The following is a 21,983-nucleotide window of genomic DNA, read 5'->3' as shown; positions in this document are numbered from 1 at the left end:
AAGTTAGGAGCACAGGCTCTGGAATTTGACTACCTGACTTGGAATCCAGACTCTGCCACTTAATAGCCCTGTGACTTTGGGCAGGTTACTTAATCTCTCTGTCCTCAATTTCCTCACCTGAATGTGAAGGAAAATGATCATACCTTTCTCATTGGTCACATAGAAACTTTTAGGACAGTATCTGACACTCGGTGTGTTCAGTAGCTGTTAGCCGTTGTTGTAATCATTGTAATCTGTTGCTTTTAATCCTGTGACACATTCAGAAATTGAAGCTCAGAGAGGTTAAGAAATTTGCTAGGATGATACAGCTGATAAGCAGCAGAACAAAGATTCAAATCTAAGTTTCTGTGGCCGCAGAGCCCATCCTCTTTTCACTGCCACCCTGTTCAGATCGTCACGTGCTGTGTCAGTTCAGTGGGGGTTGAAGGAACTAAACCAGGAGTCCTCAGGTGGGGCTGCTTACCCAACAGGAGTGGTGTCCCCAGCCCATCCCCTGGCTGTGACTGCACGAGCACCCCAACCTGCTTCCATCTGGCCCCTTGAAGAGGTACAGCCTCAGGCTGACAACCATGGAGGTGGTCAGCAGACCAGGAAAAGTTCCCGGAAGTCAGGAACGCAATTTGAACTCGGCTCCGAAGGGCAGGAAACCTGGAAGAGGGTGTAGGAGGGAGAGGCCGGGCCGGGAGCCAGAAGGTCTGTGCACATTGTAGGTGCAGTCAGAGAGGAAGAGCGGGATCCTCAGGGAAGCCCTGGGAGTGGGCGGAGCTTGGCCTGGTTCCTCGAGGCAGGATCTGGGAGTCAAGAATGTGGGCCCAAGAGACAGTCAGACCTGGAACCGAGGCTCAAGTTACTCAAGCTCTCTGAGCATCAGTTTCTTCACCTGTGAAATGGAGATACGGGGAGTACCTCCTTGGAGGGGCGTGGGAAGGTTCAAGTCAGCATGTCTGTGACATGCCCAGAGCAAGGGGGTATGTCCAGATTCCACCGAGAGTGAGAGCAACTGGCTCGAGTTCACACAGACATATGGGACCGAGGTCAGTGTTGTCTTCAACTTCACCCACCTTCACCCACAAGGCCGTGTTCTAGGGCCACACCCCAGCCCCCCAATCCTTGTGGAGATCCAGACTGATGAGCCCAGCAAGACAGTGGCAGACCTAGTCACCCTTCCCCAGTGAACAGACCTCTTCTCTCCTGGTGGACCAAGTGAGGGAGGTCATTTCCCATGCTGGTTGTGCCAGTAACTCAGTTGTGTCCAGCTCTGCGACCCCTGAACTGTAGCCCACCAGGTTCCTCTATCCATGGGGATTCTCCAGGACAGAATGCTGGAGTGGGTTGCTGTGCCCTCCTCCAGGGGATCTTCCTGACCTGGGTTTGATCCCATGTTGCAGGTGGATTCTTTACCGTCTGAGCACCAGGGAAGCTCAAGAATACTGGAGTGGGTACCCTATCCCTTCTCCAGTAGATCTTCCCAACCCAGGAATTGGACCAGGGTCTGCTGCATTGCAGGCGGATTCTTTACCAGCTGACCTACCAGGGAATCCCATGCTGGTTAGGAGCTCCCCAGTTCTAGCGCATCCCACCCTCCTCAGCATCTGCAAGAGTCGTTAGCACAGCCCAAGCACTGCCTTAGCATGAAAAAATATATTTTGTTTGACCAGGTGCTGAGGAGTTGATTATTTCACTTTATTTCAACAGTCCTGCAAGAGAGATCACCAGCCACTGCCCAGCAGGCTATTTTGAACCTGTGTCATTTTGACACCCCAGATCTTTCTTTTTTCCTTTTAGGACAGTAACTGAGAAACATTGTCCAAAATTTCTCATGGATTAACCAAGAAAGAGTTGTCTGTCTTTTAACTAGTTCATAGTTTTTATTGATAGAAATTATCAGCAGAAAATAGAACCGAAGCCACTAAAACTGCACATGGTAAAATTTGTCAGTGACTGTCATTTTCTTGAGACGATTTAGAGCACACAGTGTGACTTGGGAAGGTGAGACCTTGTGAAAATGATGACTGGCCGTGGGCATAACGGGTACTCACCATTCAGGGTCCAAGCTATCCTCTGAAACAGAAATTGATACAGACTGAAAAACTGGGATGAATGGGATTAAAGAAAGCCTTACTATAAAATGTACAGGGAAAAGAACTGAATCAGATAAAAATAATGTTAGCAGAAAAGGGGGAGGGCATAATTTAATTCTGCTATTTAGATAGTTGATCTAAGAATTAAGTTTACCTTCCTTTGATCGAATGGAGTTTTCTTAAGCATTTTCTCCTAGAAGTCTACAGTACTGTTAAAATTTTGGTTAGTTGTTTGTATGTATCCCCAAACGTAGACCTTCCTCAGAATCCAAACAAGGACTGCAGGTTCAAGACAGGAAAACTGAGGCTCAGAGAGTGTCACAGCCTTCAGGAGCAGAGTGGTTTTGAGCACGGGTCTAACTGTGCAGCCACGTATTTTTTGTAGTTTTGGCGAAAATGAAGGAGAAAAGGAGCTTAAAGATGGGGCCTGGGCACGCGCTCTCCGATGGGCCTGTAGTCTCCTGAGGACAGCCAGAGGAGGGTTCTGTCTGCTGAGAGGCTGTGGGGGCTGAGCCCCAAGCCAGGGAGTCCAGGCGGCGGTGTTTGTGGGATTCCTTCCACTTCCCCAGCTGCCGTGAGCCTCCCAGGGAAGAAACCACAGCCTGGAGTGTTACAGCAAAGTGAGGGCCCACAGCCTGCCTTCACCCTCTACAGCCACCAAGACTCATGCCTGTGCCAGTACCCTTCCTGCCAAGGGAACCGTGCAGCTTATTTTTACCACCTCTGAGCTCATATCCCACCTAGCTGACCTTTAGAGGATAAGGTCCCTAAGACCACGATCTGCAACCCCAGGAGGGAGAGGCCACACACCAGTTTGCCCTTTGCCTTCACCCCCAGGGGAGAAGGGCAGCAGGATGTGGTTTCCCAGCAGAAAGCAGTGACCTTTAGGCTTGACGTGAGCCATCAAGGGCTGGAAGGAGTGAGTCTCTGCCTGCTACAAAAACCTGCATTCAGCAAGCATTTACCAGCTGCCTCTCAGGACCCTTGCCCTTAAGGCAAGCTCACACCAGCCAGGTTGCTTGTCTCTTGCCCCGTATTATCCAGCAGCCCCTCTTCTTGGGATAACAAAGACATCTGTCTAGAGACTTCATACTTGGAGTTGAAGCTGCAGTTAAGCTTACAGGGTGCCAAACATTCATGTAATCCTCTTAATAATCCAATGAGAAAGGTATTGTTACAGTGTTCCAAATGAGGAGACAGTTGCAGGAACAGTTAAGTAACTTTGCCAAGGTCACACAGCTCAATGGCAGAGCCAGGATTTGAATCCAGGAAACCTGGCTCCAGAGTCCATGCTCTCAACCCCTTTCCCTCTGCTTGTAGGGCTCCTAAGTTTAGCGCCTCAGGCCTTCTCTCTGCCTCTACACACACCCTCTGGCTTCATGCTCCTGAAACGTGATTCAGTGAACAGAGCTGAAACTGGCTTCCAGCCTCATCCCTCCCAGCTGCTGCCTCCCACCTGCTCAGAGCCTGTTTGTGGAAACCCACTCCCAATTGCATCTTGTATCAGTCGTGTCTACATAATCACAAAGCCTTGTCATCATTCATGTCATACCTCTGTAGACGGGAAGGGATTGGCTATGTGTTGAATGGAAACTTAAGGCCCAGAGATAGTTCTTAATCCACATTTTCTTCCTCCAAGCTCCAGGGTCTTAGAGAGCTCCCTTTTCCCTGCCTTTACCTCTGTGCCCTGGGTACCCCTTGGCCTGGGTCCATTTTCCTTTAGCTGGGAGCACCATTGTGGATTTGCCTGCCTCATCAGTCATCAGTCTGATCTGGTATTGCTGAATGCTTTCAAGTTCAACCACCTGCGATGATAGACATTGAGTACTTATGACCCCTGTTGAGGATCTAACGCTGGGCTAAACTTCTCCCTCTCCCCTACTTTCACAGCAGCTCTTTGAATCAGGTGGTATTATCCCCACATTCAGCAGAGAGACTGATGCACTGAAGTGAGCCCAGGGCCTCATGTGGCAGAGCAGGCATCAGGGCTGGGCCACCCCGGTTTGTGTCTGCTCCACGATACTGCTTAGTATCCAGACCCAGACTGAGCCAAAAGCCCTGGTTTTCTGTTCTGTTCTGAAGGCAATCCAAAAAAGAAAGTCTCTGCTCCCTGCCAGGCCAGGAAGTAGACCATGCTGAGTAATCAGAATGCTACCAGAGACGAGGCCAAGCCCATCCTGAGCCACAAACAGGCCCCATGGAAGGAGTGAATGTGAGCCCGCTCTCGCCCAAGGGGCTGTGATTCATCTCACTTATCAAGTCCAGCCGAGTTTGTAAAAATCACAGGCCTGGCAAATTATGGAGTGGGGTGACCATCAGGTCATCTGACTTAATAGATCTGGAAGGGAATCCAGGAGTATGCAGTCTTTTTTCTTCCCATGTTTAATTCCTTTTATTTGTATTACGAAACTGACAGCATGGTTATTACTCAAATTAGAGGTGACAATAATTCAGCTTATACTGTTTCCGCTTTATCTGTGTTGGCACAGTTTATATAATAGTTAAGGAATCATCCAGAAGGAATTGCTGCTTGCCAGCATCTCTAAGTGTTCTGGGAAACTGATAATTAAAGGAAATGGTCAAAACAAATCCCCTCAAGAAGAATACTAGTCAACTCAGGCTTGCTTCGGGTCTGCTAACTGCTAAAGTGTGCTAGATTTTTGCAGGATTTAAAAAACATATTAAAGTAGTTTCAGACACTTAGAAGGATTTTTTTGGGGGGGTTTGATCCCTGAGTCAGGAAGATCCCCTGGGGAAGGAAGTGGCAACCCACTCCAGTATTCTTGCCTGAAAAAATCCCGTGGACAGAGGAGCCTGGGGCAGCAGTCCAAAGGGTCGCAAAGAGTCACTGAGTTCCAAGCACACACACAAGAGGCTACCTGTGAAAGAGTGATTAGATAGCCATTTTAATGGGAAGTCTCCAGTAGCCTCAGAACACAAAGGAAACTGCAGCTTTGATTTGTCACACTGCACACACCTGGATTGCGCTTGAAATAAACAGACTTCTGAGAAATTGGGACAGAGGGTTTACCTTTTTGCTTCTAGAGTCAACAGCAAAACTCACGCCACCTCACCATCTACCTCTCTGCCTTGAGCCCAGGAGAAAGGGCTATGCATCTCATTTCCCTTATGAGTCTGCCCACAGTTTGTGCATCATGGCTTTACTGTGGACCAGGCTAGGTCCACTGCCTCTGGCTGGGCAGGGAGCTGGCAAGGATGTGGTTTATCTGGGGCTATTTGCAGTTAATGGTCCCCTCTCAGCTGCTGGCCTTCTAGCCGCCTCAGCAATATGGGCCCAGGCATTCTCACTCTAAAGAGTCAGATCTCACCGGGCTACTAGTCGGCCCCTTATTTCAGCTCTGCTGTCTGCCTAGACTCAGCGGGTCTCCTTGAAGAGTCAGGACTTACCCTATGCAGGCTTAAGCCAGAATATGCATTCTTGATGGGACTTTGATACAGATTGTGGATAAACCAGATTTTGGAATCCATTGCTGTCCTAAAAACTGTTTTATGTGAAAGTCTGCCTCTTTTGTGTTTCTTGGGTAATAACTAAGAAGCTAGGTTCAGGTCTCAAATCAGCTCAAGATACTGATTTCCCATGTAACCCTGGGCAGTCACTTGCCCTCTGAGGGCCTGTTTTCACATCTCTACAATGGGCACAATAACACCTACCTCTCAGGGCAGCTGTGAGGTTGTTGGGAGATAACAGCTTGTAAACAAATGTCTGGGGTTGTGGGACCCCCACAGGGGCTCTGTTTGCCAACCTGCTTTATCTTTCCTTTCAGCCCTCTCATGAATAAGTTTTTTCCAGCCAACTTCCCAAACCGACAGTACCAGCTGCTGTTCACACAGGGCTCTGGGGAGAACAAGGAAGGTCAGTGCTGCCGCCACCCCCTGCCTTGGCCGTACCTTGGATTTCTTCCCGCTCCCTCCCCTCCCCTTTGTCTCTCCGATACCGGGACTCCCCGGTACAGCGAGTGATGGGCAAGGTGGGCTCTGGGATGACATCCCCACTCTGCCGCTGGGTGCACACTGTTACCTCTCTGAGCTTTGGGGGGGTTTGTTGGGCTTTTTTGGTTTTGTTTTGTTTTTTCATCTGTAAAATGAGCATCATAATGTAGTACCTCCCTTATAAGCATGTTGTTAGGACTGTGAGTAAGTGATGAGTGGAAAGCATTCAGCACAGCGCCTGGCTCAGTAAACAGTAAACAGTCGGCTCCTGAAGCTATTTTTATCATGTCTGTTTTTAGTGTGATTACTTCCCTAGCTATGATTTGAAAAGGAGGTTCCATGGCTTTTGAAAAAAATGAAAGCCACAGGGAATTGGGGAAAGCCTGGGTCCTGTGAGTGAGTTAGGGTGTGGGTTTGACTGCTGTAACAGGATTATCAACAGCTTGGACAGGTGGAAGGTATTTCTCTTTTGTGTACAAGTCTGAGCTTGTGAATGTCATACTTGTTGGGGATGTGCCCAGCACACGCTGCCTTGTCCCTGGAGAGCAGCGATTTTATATGATTCCTTTGTGCATCTGTAGGCATCTGTGCCCAGTCAGTGACCATGGGGGTTTTCACCTGTCTTGTGCTCTGCTGCACTCGGGTCAGCGGGTCCAGGGTAGCACACCATTGCTTTGCAGGCTGTCCCAAAGGACGGAGAGGCAGCTGTTCCGCAGGCCCATTTAGCTGCAGGGGAAGCTGGAAAATGTGGCTGAGAGCTAGTTGGCCTCGTTTCCATCAGGGTATTGTCACCACAGAGGGGTGAACAACGGTTGGGGTCAACCAGCAGTCCACTACAGTCTGGAATCTGAAAGGAAAGCCTGCGCTCTGTAACCCTGGGCAGGCTCCACCACCTCTCTGGGCCTCCTCAGTAGGACACTCGGAGATGATGGAGAAGGGGTCTAACGTCAGGATGTCTGCCACAGGTTCCCCAACAGAGCAGGCTCAGGGCCTCCCGCTTGCCGCTTCTCCAGGCCTCTCTCTCTCACCTGCTTCCTCCTCTACTGGTGACACAGGGCTAACCAGCAACCTTCTTGACTCCTTTGGCAGCAGAGTAGAAAGATTCCTGAATGAACTGAGACCTTGCAAGGGCCTTGGGCTCAGTGCAGTCAGCATTGGTTGAGCACCCACTGTATGCAGGCTCTGTGCTGAGTGCTTTGTAAGGACCACCTCACTTGCTCCCCATGGCAGTCCTATCAGGGAGGTGCTGTGACCCCCATTTTTTTGTTTTGTGTTTATTTCTTTGGTCACACCTCTTGGCATGTGAACCTTCCCCAACCAGGGATCAAACCCACGCCCCCTGCAGTGGAAAGGTGGAGTCTTAACCCCTGGACCACCAGGGAAGCCCTGTGATCCCCTTGTTACAGATGAGGAAACTAAAACTCGAAGAGGGAGCCGCCTCCCCAGCTGGCTGCCCAGCTGCTAGTGCAGAGCGTGGGCTTCCAGCACCGTGGACCACCTCCCACTGACCCTGCGTCAGGCCTGGGTTCCCTCCGGGCCTCCATTCCCTCCTCTAGGAAATTGGAGCGTCTGGGGTTGGGGAGGGCTCCAGTGAGCACCCCCAGCCTGTGGGTCTCTGACGGAGCCCACAGCCATGCCCTCCTCCGTCCAGGGGCTGACAGGTGGGAGGGGCAGCCCCGCCCCGGGGAGTGGACTTACCCGGCCTCTCTGCCCAGAGATCATCAATTATGAGTTTGACACCAAGGACCTGGTGTGCCTGGGCCTGAGCAGCATCGTTGGTGTCTGGTACCTGCTGAGGAAGGTGAGTAGCCAGGGCCTAGGCAGTTGCGGGGGGTGCTGGAGCGCTGGAGGGGCAAGGTGGTGACCGGTGAGGTGGCCTCACTCTCTCCTTCCCCCAGCACTGGATTGCCAACAACCTCTTCGGCCTGGCCTTCTCCCTTAACGGGGTGGAGCTCCTGCACCTGAACAACGTCAGCACCGGCTGCATCCTGCTGGGCGGGCTCTTCATCTACGACATCTTCTGGGTGAGTCGGGCAGGGACGCGCGGGAGGTCCGGTGGAGGGCAGCCACCTTGACCTGCAGGTAAGGCCCTGGATCAGGTCCCTTCTGGGGCAGTGCCCTCGGCTGTGAAGTAGATGACAGAGCAGAGTCCCACCCCTGCTCACCGAGAGCTCACCTTTCTTTGCCCTGTGCCTGCCAGCCGTCCTCTCTCCCTCACAGTGAGCCCGGCAGGGGATTGCTTATCCCATGTCTCTCCAGCAAGCAAGTTGAGGCTCAGAACAGCTGAGGCAGGGGTGGTTAAAGCAGAAGAGTGGACACTGTTGAGCAAGACACTGACCGTAAGGACAGAGACTGTGCGCTGGGCTAAGGGACCTGCCACCCTTGCTGAGAGGCACCCCTGAATGAGTGGTGCTGGAGGACTTCCTCTCTTGGGAAGGACAGAGCCCTGACCTGACAGGATGCCCAGGCAGGGCATCAGAGATCCTTTCCTAACTCCTTGGACTTGCCCCTCATTGCTGTCCAGACAAGGAGCCCCAGGAAGTGTCCATTTAGCCATGTCGTTGGCTGCCTCATCTCAACTTTACATCTGCTCTGGAACCCTTCTTGGCTCCCTGTCCCTCTCCCGCCCATCGCAGGCAGCCCCTTGTTGAAAAGCCACGCACAGCCATTCCTTCCCATCTGCACACATTTCCCTCCAGACTCCTCTCTTCTCCTTTTAGGTATTTGGCACCAATGTGATGGTGACAGTGGCAAAGTCCTTTGAGGCACCAATAAAATGTAAGTGACCACCCCACCATGGGGAGCCTGTCTGCCCCCACCCTGGTGTCGCATTCCCGCATGGTCCCTGATTCAGTTAATACCCTCCCTCAGCTGTTTCTTCTCCAAGTTCCCTGGTGTCTAGGGCCTGGTTTCCTTCTCTTTGATTTGTCGGCTGTATTCCCACACAGCCATCCTCTGGCCACCTGGTCATAGAGAGCGGTGTCTAAAACAGCCTGTGGCAAGGCACGCGGGGCCTCCAGAGGAGGACACCCCCACATCAAGACCTGGAGCCCCCTCCCTGGATCCCTGTAACACATAACCAGCAGGTGTTGTCTGCCCCACTCCTCTCACACTTCCCTGGTTGTGTTCTTCAGTGTATCCATTGTTAGAAATATTAGAAACCTCACCTACAGACCTCTGTAATGTGGAAATGTTGTCCTTTCACTCGGCAACAAGCCCGGTGGCGGAGCATCTAGAGTTGGGTTTATGACCATCGGTGGCATCGCCAAGAGCCAGGGTCACCTCAGCCCTCCACCCCACCATTCTCAGCATGTTCAGGGGCAGAAAAGGGGAACTTTATGTCTCCCTTTCATCAGAGAGGGATGTTTTTTCCTGAATTCTCCCTGCAGCCTCTCTCATATTTCACAGGCCAGAATCAGGTCACAGGCCCAAGTTCATTGTTCCTCATCAGAGGGGGATGAGAAAAGCATGATGAGCTTGGGGTTTAAGCCTTAGACTATCAAGAACCACTCCCTGGCATTGCGAGACCCAAAGAGGAGGACGGAATCCATCAGACATGATGGAAGGAGGAAGGGGGATCCTGTTGGGCAGTCAGGATGGAGCCGGCCCCAAGAGCCAAGCAACAGCTGTGCTCCTCATGGTCTGACTCCACAGCTGCACACGGGTCCTCTCCGTGAGCCGGAGAGAGGCTCACGGTCACACGGCTGCTCCTAGATGCTGCACAGGGTCACGGCTCAGTGACCCCAGAGGAAAGTTCCTCCCAGCTTTGGCTTGGATGAACCCATGGGGCCTCTCCGGGCCCAGGAACTAGGTTCTCCCATTGGGAGTGGTACAGAGGACAGGGTCACCGCCTTCTGCAGTGCTTGGGGGCAGTGTTTTGAGTTGGCAGCCTCCCAGAACCAAGGGTGTAAGGTGAGGGCAGTCGTGCAGAGCAAGAGAACAGATGCTGGCCAAGCCAGAAGAGCAACTGTGCCTCACATGCTGTGATGGATGAACCCAGCCAACAGGTCAGGAAAGCTTTCCTGGGTCCCAAAGAATGCATATGCGTTTAGCAAGCGTGAAGGGGCAGTAGGGGCATTTGAAAGAGAGAACAGCTTCAGGCCAGCGCTGCAAGCAGAAGAATGCGTGAAAGGAGCAGAGAATCGGAGAAGGAGCATGGTGACTTTAGGGGAGCAGCAGAAAAGAGGCCAGATTTGAGGAAGCCGAGGATGGCATGTCAGGGAGCCCGGCTGCTGCCCAGTGGGCAGTGAATAAGCCATTGGAAGACTCTGGACAGGGAAATGACAGTCCCCTCTGGTTTCTGGTGTTTGGAATTGGGGATTTTGTCTTAGGGGGAAAGCTTGTTGCCCTCTACTGCTAGGAGTAGTCTAGCAGAGTGGTTAAGTGGACAGTTAGTGAAGTCAGAAAGTCTGGATTTGAATCCCATATTTGATACGTGCTGGCTGTGTGGCCTGAGTGGGGAGACTTCACCTCTGTAGGTTTCCAGATCTGCCACTCAGGATTGAATGATAGCAGGTTTAGGAGGCTCAGACAAGGAGGGCTGTAAATCGCTGTGACTGTATTCAAGGCAGGAAAAAGAGGACAGGGAAGGACTCTGTCCGATTCATTAGGGAAGCACAATCTTGGCCCAGAACCCACCCGTCTTACCTCTGTTTATATGCCATTGGCTGGAGCTGGGTCACATGACCACCCCTAGCTGAAGGGAAGTCAGGAATTCGGAGACCAGATTGTCCTGACTGTCTTAGCCTTATACCACGCTTGATTCATCACCTAGGAGGGCAGCCTCACACAGAAGCAGGACTGGGTTGGTAAAGACGTAACAGTTAAAGTTAACAGTGTGTTCAAATAACCTAATCTTCATCACAACACTATAGGGTCAGTTCGGTTGTTATACCCATTTTACAGGTGAGACAATTAAGGCCCAGAGTAGTTAAGTAAACTGTACAAAGTCACACAGCAGATCCAGGATTCAGACCCACACAGTCTGACCCTGAAGCCCACACATAACTGGTGAACTTCTGCTCCAAGGCTGTCTGGGTGAAATCCAGTTACAGCTGCCCCTTGCCATAACTGGACATACAGGGAGGCGTTTTCCTCAATCTGTATTTATCCAAACAAGTTGGCCAGCAGGATTTCTGAGTAAGGGGCTATAAGCAAGGGATTTGTAGGTATGTAGCCTCCTCCTCGACTGAAGTGACTTAGCAGCAGCAGCCTCCTCCTCATCAACAGGTACAGAAAGCCTGTAGCCCAAGCTCTTCCTTCTTCAGAACAAGGCTCTGTCCACATGTCCTGTGGTGAGATGGAAAGCCTATTAGATGCCAGCACTGTGTGGGCTCTTTCATCTTTTATATGCTGGGCTTTGGGGTCAGTCCCATTTAACCAAAGAGTTCTGGCTATTAAAAGGCATTGAAATTGTATGACATGTGAGTTATAGCTCAGTAAAGGCATTAAACCTTTAGCCTAGATGATTCTAGATTCTTCCTGCTCTAACTAGCTGTGATTCCAGATGGACACACCCCCCTTCAGCTCGTCAGCATCCTCTTGACTCCCCATTCCCATCCTCCCACCCAGCAACGCAAGTGTGTAAGTTCCATACACCAGAGATGGAGGCTAGGAGTGCATGAGCTGGCTCTCACCAGCTCCTCACATCCCTGCCTCCCCCTCCAGTGGTGTTTCCCCAGGACCTGCTGGAGAAGGGCCTGGAAGCGGACAACTTTGCCATGCTGGGACTCGGAGACATCGTCATTCCAGGTGACGGGGCCAGGGCAGGGGCCAAAGTGCAGGGGGTGGAAGGGGATTCCATGGAGAAGGAGTCGTCCTGTGAAACAACAGTCTCACTCACCAGGAGAGGGAAGAAGGAAGGGTTAGGCTGTACGATTCCCCCATCATCACCTGCCCAGGGTTTGGTGAAGGGGGTCCACCTCAGCACACATGGAGCAGAGGCGTGGGCTGGACCCTCGGAGGAATGGTGGTGAGCAAGACTGCCCTCATGGAGCTTGGCTGGGTGAACAGACATTACTCGAGAGCTGCAGAAATAAATGTATATGACAGATTGAAATATAAGCACATTCAGTGGCAGTCTTAAAGGAATCTGGGCCCCTCACATTTGCACATACACACACCCTTCCCAGCGTTTACAGGTGACACAGGTGTGCTAGAACTGCCACAGTCTCCTTGGCCCCCCTCTCCCCAGTGCTGGGAGGACACCAGGGAGAGCACGCACTGTGCGTGGACACGGGGCACACAGCTGTGCTCCTGTGTCTGCAGTTTTAGCAGAGGGACCAGTGGCCTGCACCTGCCTGACCACACGACCTGGCCTCTGGGTCCATTATATGTGTGTGGGTGCTAGTCAGCACGCCTGTGGATATGGGCACAGGTACGCCTGTGTATGGGCCTGAGCATGGGCACGCATCCTGGGGGCCTGCAGCCCAAACTGCTGGTCAAGAAACTGGGCAAAGCTGAGCTGCCTCTCTCAGGGCAGCTAAAACGGCTGAGACTTGGATGCTGTGTGCCTGGAAGACCTAGGCCCGGTGACAGAGGTGCTGCGCACCCAAAGAGCATTCTTACTCCCTAGTCACAGAGGCTCGGGTCAGAGGGTTAGAAGCACCCCTGGTGTTTGCTTAAAAGAAGAAAGCTTGGAACAAATTAAAAGCCAGTTTGTTTTCCAGTGTGGGAAGTAATAGCCATCCTGCTAGTGAGCGGGAGTATACAGGCACTTCTCTGTGACACTTTCCTTTTATGATACGTATGGTGGTGAAGCAGAGGCTTTCTCTCTCGTAGCAGTGAGCAACCTGAGGCTCAGAGGTGAAGGGACTTAACGTAAATTCACACACTAGCCGGCAAGAGGGACAGGACTCAGACCAGGTCTATGTGACTGCAAAGAAAGGTGATGTTGTCAAAACTGCTTTTATGGCAGTAACAACCATAGTAAGATCACGATCCTGGAGCCGTCGTTTGTTAAGCACCTGGTGTTTGCCAAGCAGTATGCTCAGTGTTTTTTTATATATTATCTTTGCTACTTTTAGCAGCCCGATGAGGTAGAGAGTATTTCCATTTTGCTGATGAAGAAACTGAGGTTAAGAGAGACTTGCCTAAGAGGTCATGCATGGTCCTGAATCCAGGTGTCCCATAGCTTATGGTGCTGGGAGGCAGGGAAGAAGCCCCATCAGGGATGAAGTGTGTTCGGTTCGCCCTGCAGAGCAGGGTCTGTCCAGGCACCCACAGACTTCCCCAGGCGTCCTTGTTGGGCGGTGCTGGGCTCCAGGCCTGCACAGGACATCTCTGCATATCCACAAATGCCTGTATGTATCAGAAGTCTTCCAACAGTCACCGTTGGTGTGACAGTTGCATCCTCTCAGAGCCTCAGGGATAATCTTGAAGGAAGAATAGGTTGCGGGGTGTTATTTTAAGGATCAAATGCAGTATTATGAGTAGAAGAAGCTCTTGGGAGCTCTGACCTGTGGATTAGTTGAAGAGCAGTTGTAGAATTCAGCTGCCAGGGGCCACTGAATTCCTAGTTTTGTTTCCAGAAAGGCAGCATTTGTCTGTTCTCACCACCCACCAGCTCCCAGCTGTAGTCTTCGCTGGGGACTAAATCATTTTCTTCTTTGAAATGAATCACATGTTGCCAGTCGGTGCTTCTCATCAGCATAGAATGTTTGCTTCCTAAGAGCTTGCTCTCAACCAAATGAGGTTCAGCCCTGCTGTGTCTGAGCCCAAAGACAAGTCAGGGAGAGACACAGGGATGGCCATGTGTGTGCAACATACCGAGGCTGGACTGGGTGGCTGTGTCTCAGGGACTCAGGTTTCTGGGGATGACTAGGCCAGATTTCAAAGTGCAAATAGGAGTGCAGTGGGTGGACAGAGTTCACTGTCCCCACCTGAGCTCCTGCAGAGCCTCCTAGTGTCCGCTTCTGCGCTCTCCCACCCACCAAACAGCTGCCACATGGGTCTTTTTCGAAATCTTTTATGTTATTCTCCCGCTTAGAACACTTCCAGAAGTGTCCCCTTACTCCTAGAATAAAGACCCAACTCTTCTCGCCCCCACGGGGCCCTGCCTGGCAGATCCGGCCCCCAGCATCTCCTACTCTGGGCTGCAGCCTGTCCTGCCACACCTCCTGAGCTCTGTTTCCTCAAGACCTTTGCACATGGTCTTCCCTCTCCCTGGCAAGTGTCACTTCCTCAAAAAAGCCCTCTTTCCTCCCCACCCAGCACCCCCAGCTTGGGTCTCATCCCATGATAGACCTTGCCATGACACAGGAGCACCCTTTCACAGTTACAGTCTCACACTGGTCTTTGTTAACATTTGATCAGCATGCCCGCCCCAGGTTTTGCTCCCACTGTATTCCTACAGCATCTAGTGCCTAAGCATCCTGTAAATGTTTGGTTGCACCCCGGGTGGTACAGCAAATGGTGCTGTGAGGTGCCAGTCAGTGTGGTCCCAGGCCAAAACAGTCTACCTGGAACAGTTCTGCCACTTCCTCCCTCTTCCAGTGAGGCTCCCCCATTGTTCCAGGTGGACTGAAGGTAGAGAAACAGGATTTCTGCTGGCAGTTGGCAGTCTCAGCCACACCTTGTCCCCTGATGATTGCTCTGTGGCTGAGAATGGCAGGCTGGGACCCAGCTGTCAGTTGTATGCTTCTTCCCTATCTCCATCTAACCCTGGTTTTCTCCCCGCAGGAATCTTCATTGCCTTGCTGCTGCGTTTCGACATCAGGTAAGCCACTTAGGAACCCTAGTCCTCAGGTTCTACAAGTGAGGCCTTCCCTGACCCAGGCAGGAGATTCTCTAGGGCTCCTCCATTTGGAGGAGCCCAAAGAGGGTACCTCAGGTCACAGACCCTCCACCCAACAGCAGCCGGAACAATTCTGATTTTATCTGCATTGTACATTCTGAGATTCTAAGTGCCCAGAGAGCCTGGAGAGGGTGGGGAAGGTGTGACTCACAGGCTGAGGTGGAATCCCAGAAGGTCCTGGTGGCGCCCCTAGTGCTTTCTCACTGAGTGGTCTTGGCAAGGAAACTGACCTTTCCAGGCAAGGTTTCTCATCCTGAAGCTAGTGGTCGTTCCTGCCTGGGGCTGACGGGGACAGTGTGGAGGGAGTGCTGAGACCGGCTGGCCTCGGTGGCTCCCAGGGCATCCAGCAGCAGGTGCAGCCCTCATTGCCACCGACTTTTATCAGCCACGGGTCAGGTCTCCGTATCCCAGCTGCTCTCGCTGTTACCCACCCTCTCCTTACTCAGACATTCTTCAGTCCCTTGTAGAAAGTGAGCACAAGGGAGAGGGAAGGGGGCCAAGCTGAGCCACCACTTGAAACTCAGAAAAGGTTGCACCTTTTCAGGTGGGTGAATGCACCTGGGCAAAGCTGGGCCTGCCACCAGCAGGAGGCGCCCAGTCTTCCTAGAGGAGGGCTTTCTGCATGTATATGCTTAATTTTGAGCTGGTTTATGGACTATTCCTTAATCTCCTTATGTCCAGTAGTTGCAAAAACAGTAATAATGTTGAAAGTGGTAGTGAGAAACCCATTGCCAGCATCATGGAAGTCCAGGCTGCATGCAGAACCGAACTTTTCCGCTGCTCACATCACTCTGGGTTGTTTGGGTAGGGCCACTGTGGAGCCTTTGGAAGGGACCTGGCCGGTCTCTAAGTAGAAACACGTCTGTGCTGTGCTGGCTGCTCTACTGCTAGGTTTCCAGAGGTCATACAAAGAGAAACCTATAGGAGTCTCCAGGCCATTTGCTAGAGAACCAGGTTCAGCTGGCAGCACCCTCCAAGGAAGAATCCTTGTCCTGCAGGTCCTTGGGAGCTTGTTCCAGAATCTGCACCGTTCCCAAAGGGAGTCTCTTGTATTCCAGGCTGCACAGCAGGACTGTTCTCAGTGGACTGCGGCTCCCAGCTTGGAAGCCGCCAGGGCAAAGGGAAGGGAGTCGGTCCCCCTTCATTCCACAGATGTTGCTAGACACACACAAAGGTCCTGAGCTGGCTTCGTGAAAGGGCATCAAGTGATGGCAGTGCCAGGATGCTTGTGGGTCAGCTCTTCTGAAGCTGACCTTAGGCGAATTGCCCAGGAAGCCACTGGCGTTTTATCCTCGTAATCAGCATCTTTTTAGTATCCATAATGGGTTACTGAACTATTAGCTCCACTGCACTTAAAAGTAAGAACTTAACTTAAGTTTCTGCATCTTAGTTCCTCAAAACATGAGCCCCAAACCAGCAAGGACCTACAGTTTAGCACAAGGAACTGTACTTAATACTTTGTAATCACCTATAAGGGAAGAGAATCTGAAGAATATATGAATATCTGAATCACAGTGTTATACACCTGAAACTAACATGATGTTATAAATCAGCTACACATTTTTAAAAAGCCAAAAATAAAGTTATAAAACACACATACACACAAATACCAAAATGCAGATCCCCATACCCATTAGATTAGACTCCCTGGGAACTAGGCCTAGCACTCTGTTCTGTTTTGGGGGGGTTTTGGTTCTGTGTGTTTTTTTTTTTTGTTTGTTTGTTTGTTTTTTGGACCATGCTGCTCAGCTTGTGGGATATCAGTCCCTTGACCAGGGGTTGAACCCAGGCCATGGCATTGAAAGCCTGGAATCCTAACCGCTAGGCCACCACGGAATTCCCACACAGTTCTTTATTTTTTAACATGCTGTCCAGGTGATTTTTATGCTGACCTGAGCTTCATAGCCGCTGTTCTCGATTATAGCATTTGATATTCAGCAACCATCAGGGAGATGGCGCGTGGCATTCCTGTTTTGCAGATGATTAAACTGAGGCTGAGCGAAGGAAAGTGATTGGTCCAGAGATGCTTAGATGGGGCAGAACCAGAGTGCACGCCCATCTCCACACCCCACAGCCCATAACCTCAGCCCCACACAGCTTCCAGGGTCTCCCCAGCTACTCTCCTAAGAGGGCATGTGGCTCTGCAGTGCTTGTGTCTCACTTTCTCTCTCTACCCCATGCCGTCGCTGAAGCTTGAAGAAGAACACCCACACCTACTTCTACACCAGCTTTGCAGCCTACATCTTCGGCCTGGGCCTTACCATTTTCATCATGCACATCTTCAAGCACGCCCAGGTGAGCATGACTGTCCTCCGTGTACAGGGCGTGCTTTCACTGCAGGTGACCAGGACTCCCATGTCACACGTGCAGGCGACCCAGGGGTGCAGAGCAGCCGTGTCTGTGATTCTCTCGGGCTTTCACCCATAGTTGGTGCAAGATGGCAGCCCGGCTTCAGGTAGTACATGCACGCTAGTGGTGAGGAGGGGGAGGAGGAAGGCTGCCAGCCGAGCCTGTGACCTTCAAGGAAGGCAAAACCTTTCCCTGAGCCCTCTCAGCAGATTTTTGCCCACATCTGGGCCAGATGAGTGTTGCGTGGCCCCAGCTGTGGCTTCTCAGCCTCAGTAGTGGTGGCAGACAGAAGAACGGAATCGGGTGGGTGTTTGTTGCGGTCTCAGCCCATTGCCTGCCCCCCAGGCAAGTGATAGGATGTCAGGATCTCCCTCCCATCATCCCCCAAGCCAGCCAGGCTCTGCCTTCTCCTAGATGGGTGCTGAGCTGCCAAGTGGACCAGGCCAGGAGCTGTCAGTGTGGCCTGGAGAGGAGGAGTCGGGAGGGGAAGCCAGCAGACAGGGTTGCTCTCTGCTGGAAATCAGAGTACTTCCTTTGTGCCAGGCTCTGCTCGGTGCTTCGTGAGGGTTCTGTGAACAGATGAGGAGCTGCAGTTCAGGTGCTCCGTGGAAAGTGTGATGGACCCAGAATTCAAACCTGTGTCACACGAAGACCAAGCCCAGGTTATGAACCCCCAGCCATGGGAAAGGCCGTGTGGAATGGAGTCTAAGAGAGCCCTGGTGGCCATCCAGGCTCTACTGTCTGAAGTTACACTTAGGATTCCTCATTGATTCATGAAAACAGAAAATGAGGATAAATAGTAGTAGCCACCTTGGGGTTATTTGAGAGTGAAATGAGTTAATGTAAGTGAAGTGCTCAGATCCACGTCTGACCCAATTGGTATTGCTGTGCTCCCTCCATCCTTCCCCCTCCTCCTTTCTCCCTTCCCTGGGCACCGGCCACAGAGAAGCCACCTTTGAGTTAATCACAAAAGCTGCTGACCCAGTTAGTCTGTTAGTTTGCCAGGCACTGTGCAAACTAACCTTTCGCTCATTAACTCATTGAGTCCTTACAGACACTGTGAAATTGATACTAACACTATACAGAAAGTTCAAGGTCCTCATCAGTAGAGAAACCAAGAACCAGTGAGGAAGCCCCTTTCATTCACATCTGCTCCAGATGACCTCAGGAGCTGTGCAAGTTGAGAGGGACATGCACTTAGGAGTACTTGGGCCTTGTCTTGGGAGGTGTCTTCTCCAGCTGTCAGCCCCAGCAGATTCCAAGCCCAGAGCTATCCCCTAGGTGGCCACCAGGTGGCAGGCTTGCCTTCTGCCTTAGACTCAGAAGGCTCCATTGGGAGCTCTCACACAGGCTGGGGGCAGAGGTGGGAGAGGTGGTCCTCTACATGAGAGAAAAGGAGCCTTCCCTACGTGACACAGCAAGTCAAGCTCGGCCCTGGCTGGAGCCCTAGACTCCTGACCACAAGCCGACCCTATTGCCTAGCAGCAGCCACCTATTCTCCCTGATCATCCACATGGGTATCTCCCTGAAAGTCTTCATTGAGGTGGGCTCTGGACACAAGGGGAACCTGTTCTTTGAGCTCCTCCTCCCTCACCAAGACATAGGCAGTCCCTATGCCAGCAGTTCCCTAGGGAGGGTGTCACCTCTGCCTGTGTGTCTTTTAACCTCTATCAAAAATGTACTCCAGGCCAAGACTAGCAACCTCCAAAGAAAGGTCCTTAATGATCATCAGGTGCCCTCACTGTACAGACGGAGAGGGAAGCCCAGACAGGAAAACGGACTATCTGTGGTCACAGAGCAAGCCAAGGCCTGATGGAGACCCAGGAGTCCTGACCCCCAGCTCACTGCCCCAAGCTGTACATCCCATCCTCTCCTTAGCACTGAATTTCTTTGGAGAGGTTCCCTGGTGCCTTGAGAGGAAAGAAAAGAATAGGTTTGTATCCCTCTGATACTAAGCAAACACTTCTTCCCAAAGGAGCACCTCAATTGCTGTTGGCTCTTAAGTGAGGAAGACCTTGGTGGGGCCAAATATCTACCCACCTTCCTCCCAGGAACCCTCTATTTTGCCCAGCCTGGCCTTGATGAAGAAGACACTGGATTTAAGTGACAGGGAATCCGTGTCTGTATCCTGACCAACTATGTGATTTAGGGCAGATCCTTTTTTCTCCTCTGATCTCAATTTCATCATCTCTTAAGTGTTCTGCTTTTCAGAAATTAAATTGTATTAAGTTTGTATTTGCTTTATTTCATTAATTTTTGTTTTGCCTTCATTCTTTTCCTCCTTCTTTGGGGCTTCCTGATTTGAAAACTTGCATTGTTTATTTCTAGTCTTCTCATAAATGCATTTAGAGTTATAAACTTTTCCCTGAGTACTGCTTTGGCTGCCCATCTTGAGTCCTGATGCAGGCTTTTGTCATGATTTCTGTCGTTCCTGGCCCAAAGCTGATCTCATAGCAAAGACTTGATGCAGGGGAAGAAGCTCAGCTGCCTGAGTTTAAATCCCAACTCAGCCACTTACACACCCTGTGTGACTGCAGGCAGGTCATTTCCCTCTGTCTGAACCTCAGTAGCAGCATCTATAAAACTCAGATCCAAGTGCTCAGGGTGTAATTAGGTTCCAGGTTAACCTGTGTGAAGTGGGGTAGTTCACAGCCTATCCATGGCAAGAGTCTGAAAATGGTCTGATGGTCAGCTTTCGGGGACTGTGGAGCCCTGTCCTCTAGCCAGGGGCTGGCTTGGCTTTAGGAACGAGGCTTGGCTTTAGGAACAATGTCTCCTTCACTCTTACCCAAGTCATCTCCAGGGCACCCTCTGTATTTTGTGAGGGAGCCATTAGCTTAGTATTCACCAGGCCCTCTTCTGAGTAGTAGGAAGACAGCAGTGAACAAGATAACTGTGGAGCCTGCCCTCACAGAGTTAACAGCCTAACAGGAGAGAATCTCCAGCCTGTAACAGCCCAGGGATGTTTCATTCCAAGTTGCTGGAGAATGCCGTGAAGAATTGCAGGGGCCCTGAGTGTGCAGCAAGAGGGCCTAACTCAGTGCGAGCAAAGGCTTCCCCACAGAAGTGACTGCTGAGCTGAAGTCTGAAGGAGAAGCAAAGTAGGCACAGATGGGAAAAACATCCTAGAAATGGCACGTGCCGAGATCCTGTGGCTGCAGGTGACAAAGAGGACCAAAACGAGACCAATGTGGCCAGAGCAGGGCAGGGCGGGTGAGGTTGGAGAGGGAAACAAGGGTCACATCTCCTGAGGACGTCAGGCCACTGGGAGCAGTAGGGGCCGTGGAAGGCTGAGCAGTAGCATGAGGTCCAGCTTTCAGACACTGTGAGCAGAAGAATGGCTTTGGAGTCTAGGGGTACCCGAGTTCAACCCTCAGTTTACCACTTAGGCTCTCCAAGGCCTGAGCTGCCCACTCCCCACTCCCAAAGCATGAGCCTTCCGCTTGTACAGAAGGAGGAGGGTCATGGGGTTATGGAGGTGGACTGAAGTACTCGCCAGAGCCTGTGTTCAGGGCACAGAGTAGGTTCTCCAGGAACAGTGCCGGCCGGTATAATTGTCCTGTCCTCCAAACCCAGCTTCACCAGGAGTGTCCTCACAGGCTCTGGGCCCTGACCAGCTGGGTGACCTTGATCCCAGGACACAGCAGGTGCTCCATTCATAGCAGCTGTGTCATCATCATTGTCATTATAACAGCATCTCCTGGAGTGTCTTTAAAAGTGCAGACTTCCAGCCCCAGACCTAGGCAGTCAGGGTCTCTGGGAGTAGGACCAACTCACCAGGAACCTGGTGTCCTGGGCAGTGGGATGCTGCCAGCCAGACTCCAGGACGCCCTGAAAGCCCTGCGTACTTGAGTTTATTTGGGCTTCTTGCTGCTGCTTCTAGGGAAGTCAGGAGCCCCAGTGCAGGCACAGCCACTGACTTGCTTCGAGAACCTGTCCCTCAGTCACACCCAGAAGAGAGTTGGGGTGATAGGCCCGGCCCTGAGTGGGTGCCCTGCCCAGCATTGCATCACCAGCCTTTGTCCTCTCACAGCCTGCCCTCCTGTACCTGGTCCCTGCATGTATCGGCTTTCCTGTCCTGGTGGCACTGGCCAAGGGAGAAGTGACCGAAATGTTCAGGTAAGAGGGGGCAGGGAGCAGGGGTCTGCCTAGCACTGCAGGCAGCTGGCGGAGCCTCTGAGGGCTGTGGGTACGTGCCTCCGGGGGAACACTGTTCATGCCACCAGCCTTGCCCTTTGCATCAGCACGTGGGTGCCCGTGGGCACCAGCAGAACCCTTCCGTGGGCCAGTAGCCAGGGGTGGGAATGGCCTTTGGGCTTTCAAGGCAGCCCCCACACCAGATGCCAGCTGAGTCATGAAAGGGGACTGGCTTGTGTAGACTCCCTACCGCAGGCTGCCCCACTGTCGGGAGCCCTGGGTTCCCATCCCGACCCTGCCACCATATGACTTCAGGCAGGTCTTTCCCCGCCCCCAGCCTCAGTGTCCACACGTGAGTGACACAGGGGACTCTACACTATGCTAAGTCACTTAAGTCGTGTCCGACTCTGTGCGACCCCATAGACGGCAGCCCACCAGGCTCCCCCATCCCTGGGATTCTCCAGGCAAGAACACTGGAGTGGGCTGCCATTTCCTTCTCCAATGCATGAAAGTGAAAAATGAAAGTGAAGTCGCTCAGTCATGTCCGACTCTTAGCGACCCCATGGATTGCAGCCTAACAGGCTCCTCCGTCCATGGGATTTTCCAAGTAAGAGTACTGGAGTGGGGTGCCATTGCCTTCTCCGCAGGGGGACTCTAGTGTGATGGAAATG

The 21,983-nt window shown here is 51.9% G+C and overlaps 1 protein-coding gene across 25 annotated transcripts in view; it reads left to right on the top strand.

Annotated features, from left to right (window-relative positions):
- HM13 (histocompatibility minor 13) overlaps positions 1–21,983 on the top strand; it is a 38,922-nt gene that overhangs the window by 13,910 nt on the left and 3,029 nt on the right. For 10 of the 25 annotated variants that reach the window (XR_015139160.1, XR_015139161.1, XM_086332565.1 and 7 more), the window contains 8 exons: positions 5,867–5,955; positions 7,748–7,833; positions 7,931–8,056; positions 8,753–8,810; positions 11,700–11,783; positions 14,712–14,748; positions 17,019–17,121; positions 21,209–21,294. Coding sequence is in view for 16 of the 25 variants with exons in the window: in XM_086332565.1 (XP_086188691.1) it covers positions 5,867–5,955; positions 7,748–7,833; positions 7,931–8,056; positions 8,753–8,810; positions 11,700–11,783; positions 14,712–14,748; positions 17,019–17,121; positions 21,209–21,294 (669 nt within the window). In the remaining 9 variants the exon portion in view is untranslated. Of the gene's footprint in view, positions 1–5,866; positions 5,956–7,693; positions 7,834–7,930; positions 8,372–8,752; positions 8,811–11,699; positions 11,784–14,711; positions 14,749–17,018; positions 17,122–17,718; positions 21,295–21,983 lie in introns of all 25 variants that reach the window. The other 15 variants (XR_015139158.1, XR_015139159.1, XM_086332564.1 and 12 more) reach the window with 4 other exon arrangements.

This window comes from Bos grunniens, chromosome 13, assembly GCF_055505025.1.
Source record: "Bos grunniens cultivar Pamir isolate PY7600 chromosome 13, Bosgru_T2T1.0, whole genome shotgun sequence".
NCBI classification, from domain to species: domain Eukaryota; kingdom Metazoa; phylum Chordata; class Mammalia; order Artiodactyla; family Bovidae; genus Bos; species Bos grunniens.
The sequence above is the reverse complement of the archived record's forward strand: the minus strand, read 5'-3'. Positions and strand labels throughout refer to the sequence as shown.